General features: G+C 42.0%; 1 protein-coding gene across 1 annotated transcript; it reads right to left on the bottom strand.

Moving 5' to 3' along the window:
* Window positions 1-964: 964 nt before the first annotated feature.
* Window positions 965-3,124, bottom strand: LOC131233350 (uncharacterized). The gene has a single exon (XM_058230040.1). The coding sequence runs from the start codon at window positions 3,038-3,040 to the stop codon at window positions 1,049-1,051; it is 1,992 nt and encodes a 663-aa protein (XP_058086023.1). The 5' UTR covers window positions 3,041-3,124; the 3' UTR covers window positions 965-1,048.
* Window positions 3,125-3,863: the final 739 nt, after the last annotated feature.

Raw genomic sequence — 3,863 nt, forward strand, 5'->3', positions numbered from 1 at the left:
GTTGCATCTGCACTTGTAACCATTGGTGGTACCTGGACTAGTACCCAAAGCAAACTAGATGGACATGAATTAAAAATATGAAATGATACTGAATTCACTTTAGTTGCACCACCACTATCAAATATCAACATCATTCAAGACATGGTTTTTTGACTTGATGATTCAGACCGACTTGGTCCTGAGTTGAGTCGACACTTGCTTGAGTCACCCTCCCTTCTCAATCCTGACTCACGGTGCTGCACGGCTGAACTGGATCAGACTCAACTGAGCTCGAGTCGAAGTGAGCATGTTCACTCATCAATATGCCTGAATACACCTCCAAGATTTTTTTATTTTTTATTTTTTGCTTTTTTAAAGTGGGAACCAAAACAGTTTCATGTTTTTTGAAAACTCGAGATGGTCTGAATTGATGTTTTTTTTTTTTTTTTTGGGTCTGTTCTAACAGTTGATGTCTGAATGAGTCAATGGCTTCCCATTTTCGTATTCAGTTTGAGGTTTCACGGTGCAAGTACTAGGAATCAACAACTATACGAATATAAAAAAAATGAGTTTTTGAAAGAATTGATGACTCATCTGTATTGGAAGGAGCTCTTCAAAAAAAAAAAAAAAGTATTGCAATGATGATACACTGATTTATGATTCAATAGCACATCAATTTTTTTCCTCAAACTATTTTATTCAATTGAAAAAAATCATATTCCTGCACAAATTGAAAGAATAAATGAATATTCTATTCGGGAACCCAAGCAACAGTAGCAGTCTGCTTGAAAGTATGATTGTTGAGGGACCTGTTTACATATACCGACAATGCCCTAAGGCTTGATTTAGTATAGTTTGTGTTTGGGTGCCCAATTGAATTGAATTGCAACAAGTCAATTGTCCAAGGGGGAAACTACCAGAGGGAGGGAGGCACCATTTCAACTCACAATGATGACCAAACCCTTGCTTGCTATTCCCAACTTGAAACAACCTTGATGGTATTTTGAAGGCTACTCACTCGTAATGAATGGTGAGTGGCCAGCCCCCGTGTTTTTCTCCAAATGCAACCTTAGATTTCGATCATCTCCTGATTAAGAGCCATGTATCTCCATTTCTCCTTCTCCACAAAGTCTGCATCCAAGAACTTGGCTACAAAAGCCCAAAGCCGGTAAGTATCTTCAAAATTTGCGAGAAACCCAATTGCGGCAGTTACCACTGATATACCGGAGGCAACTTTCTCTTTCATTCTATTCCCACCAATGGCTACTTCGGGGGTCCTCGTCTCCAAGACTTTCTCCTTGTCATCTTCATACTTGTCTGAAAACAAGATGTTGTGTAGGAAGCCATAACTTAGAGAGATGTTGTTCCTATCAGCAAGCTTCTGCACTAGTGCTGGTTCGACCTTCTCTCCCTTCCAATCAAACACATTGAATGCCACTGCAGGTCCCCTATCGAATTTTACTTTTGGACCGTAAATTCTGATCAAGGGAAGCCCCTTCTCTGAATTTGGATGCCGCAGTTTTGTCAATGCGTTTACTAGCCAATTTGTCAGAAATCTTACTCTACTACTGATGAGCAGAAGTCCCAAAGAATCCGCATGATCCAAACCTTTGCACTCGATTTCTGCTGTCTGATCCATTTCATCGAGTTTGGCTTCGCTGGTCCCTGGTTTAACCGAATCTGTGTTCCCTGACAGAACTGAATCAGTTTTCTCTAATTCCACTATTTCGGACTGTAATGATTCCTTTTGTTTCATGTTAACTTCTGTTTCATATAATTCAGAAGTTTCACCCCGTTCAAATCGTCTCTCACTTGAGGAAGATCTCTCAATGAGTCCATTACTCACCTGACGAGATATTCGACCAGAAAATGAGCATGTCATTGCTACATCCTCCTGCAACTGGAGTTTTGAGATTTGGGTCTCTGTGTCTGTAATGGAATCATCATCTGGTGGCTGAGACAGCTTTGCTGGAACGATACCCACAATTCCAATGCTTCTGGCGATTGTCGATGTTTCCAAGACTGAAATGCTGGATCTTTTTACGAACAGGCACCCAAACCCAGATGGGTTTTCTCCAAAAACCTTGAAGAAAGAGCAGATTAGAAAATCCGGCCTGAAAAGGGAGAGGCCCAAAGTATCCATGTCCTTGGGTCCCAATGCACAGGCATCCAACAACACTTGCCACCCATTTTCCTGTGCCAAGCTCATCCATAGATAAGAATACCTGGTCCCAGTCATCCTTGATTGAAGTGGGAATACGAACAGCCCCTTTCTCTTCTTCCTCTTACTCACCAGCATCTTCCTCAATTTCGCTGAATGGATTCTCAAACTAGGCCACGAGAAGTTGGCTGACATGATTCTTGCTCCCCTCTTACGGGAATTCTCGATCATTCCACTGACCGCCTCGCTTTCGTAATCGTAAACCGTCAGCAGCCTCTGATTGGATTGGAACGGATACGATTCCGCCAGCAGCTTGAAAGCAGACGCCCGGTTGGCAGTACATACCATCCGGTAATCATTGTCGGATATATTGAGAAAACCCATGATTCTTTTCCTGATCGAAGATTCCAACTCTGTTTCTTGGCTTCCATAAAGAACCTGAGAATGCAGACTGGCAGACTTGTAGGAGATATTGAAGAAGGAGAATTCCGATGGGGAAGGAGCTGAAGGAGGAAAATTAGAGGAAGAGGCTACAGAAGACTGATGTTGTGAATGGGAGAAGAGGCCAAAGCCAACATAATCAAGGCAGACGCGGTTGGAGAGAGAGAGGTGGTAGTATTCATGGGCTCTGATGTTATCTGCCCGATCGGTATCGGTGTAGTGTGGATAGGCTTTGGTGAAATTGGAGAAGGCTTCATGTAAGGAAGGTAGAGATTCATGATTGGTGAATTGGGTGTTTGGGAAGAGAGATGAAGCTGTGGCAGTAGCAAAATCGTAGCGAGAGGCGGCAGCGCTGGTAATGGTCTTGGGATGTGGGGCCTCAGTTAAACCCAGGAAAGGAGTTGGACAGCATCCATGAAAGCATGCTTGAGAGGCTTCTCTCATACAGGGAGATTGCATTTTTTTCCCCCCTACCCTTCTCTCCTCCTCTTTGTTTTTAATTCCTGTTTTCTGCCTATCTTTTTTTTTATGGTTCGCAGGTATATGTTGTTGCAGGCTAGTAAGGGTTCTCTTGGTTGGTCCTTGGACAGCGGGCTGGTGGGCCTGGCCCTTCTTGTCACATCTACCTCTCATTACTAAACTGATCTTGTCTTTTGCATAATTGCCAAAAAAGTCCTGTATGTGTTCATCTCACTTTATCTTTTTCTTTTGTTTTTTTACCATTTTCTCTCACTTTTTCTTTTTCTTTTGTTTTTTTACCATTTTCTAATTGACTGATGTTTGCTTTACTTTCTTGATTGACCCGTAGTGGATGGTTGTTGGGGTGGATGGTTGTTGGGGCCTTGTACAAAACTTTAGAATCTAACCGCCCAAAATAAAGCAGAATTATGGGATAATAAAGCAATAAAATAAATCAAAGTATAAACCACACCACACAAGAGATTTTTACGTGGAAAACCTTCAAATAGGTAAAAACCACGGGACCTCGTCTAGATCAACAATTCACTATGAGGTAAAACGTTACAACCTTCTTCACTCACGCAAGAGTAGATAAACAATAAGAGAATATAAGAAAAACGGAGATATCTCACCGATCACGAGGACGTAGAAGCACTGAGATGTTGATTGCACAGTAGATCACCTCCACGAGCATAACCTCCCTTCTACAAGATTCCCCTCTTTCTTTCTCTCTCTCTCTCTCTCTCACACATACACACCTTTGATAGCTCTAAACCCTTTAACAAACCCTTACAAAGCTTTAGAAAACCCTTTTGCATTACTT

This window comes from Magnolia sinica, chromosome 18 (genome assembly GCF_029962835.1).
Source record: "Magnolia sinica isolate HGM2019 chromosome 18, MsV1, whole genome shotgun sequence".
Lineage (NCBI taxonomy): Eukaryota > Viridiplantae > Streptophyta > Magnoliopsida > Magnoliales > Magnoliaceae > Magnolia > Magnolia sinica.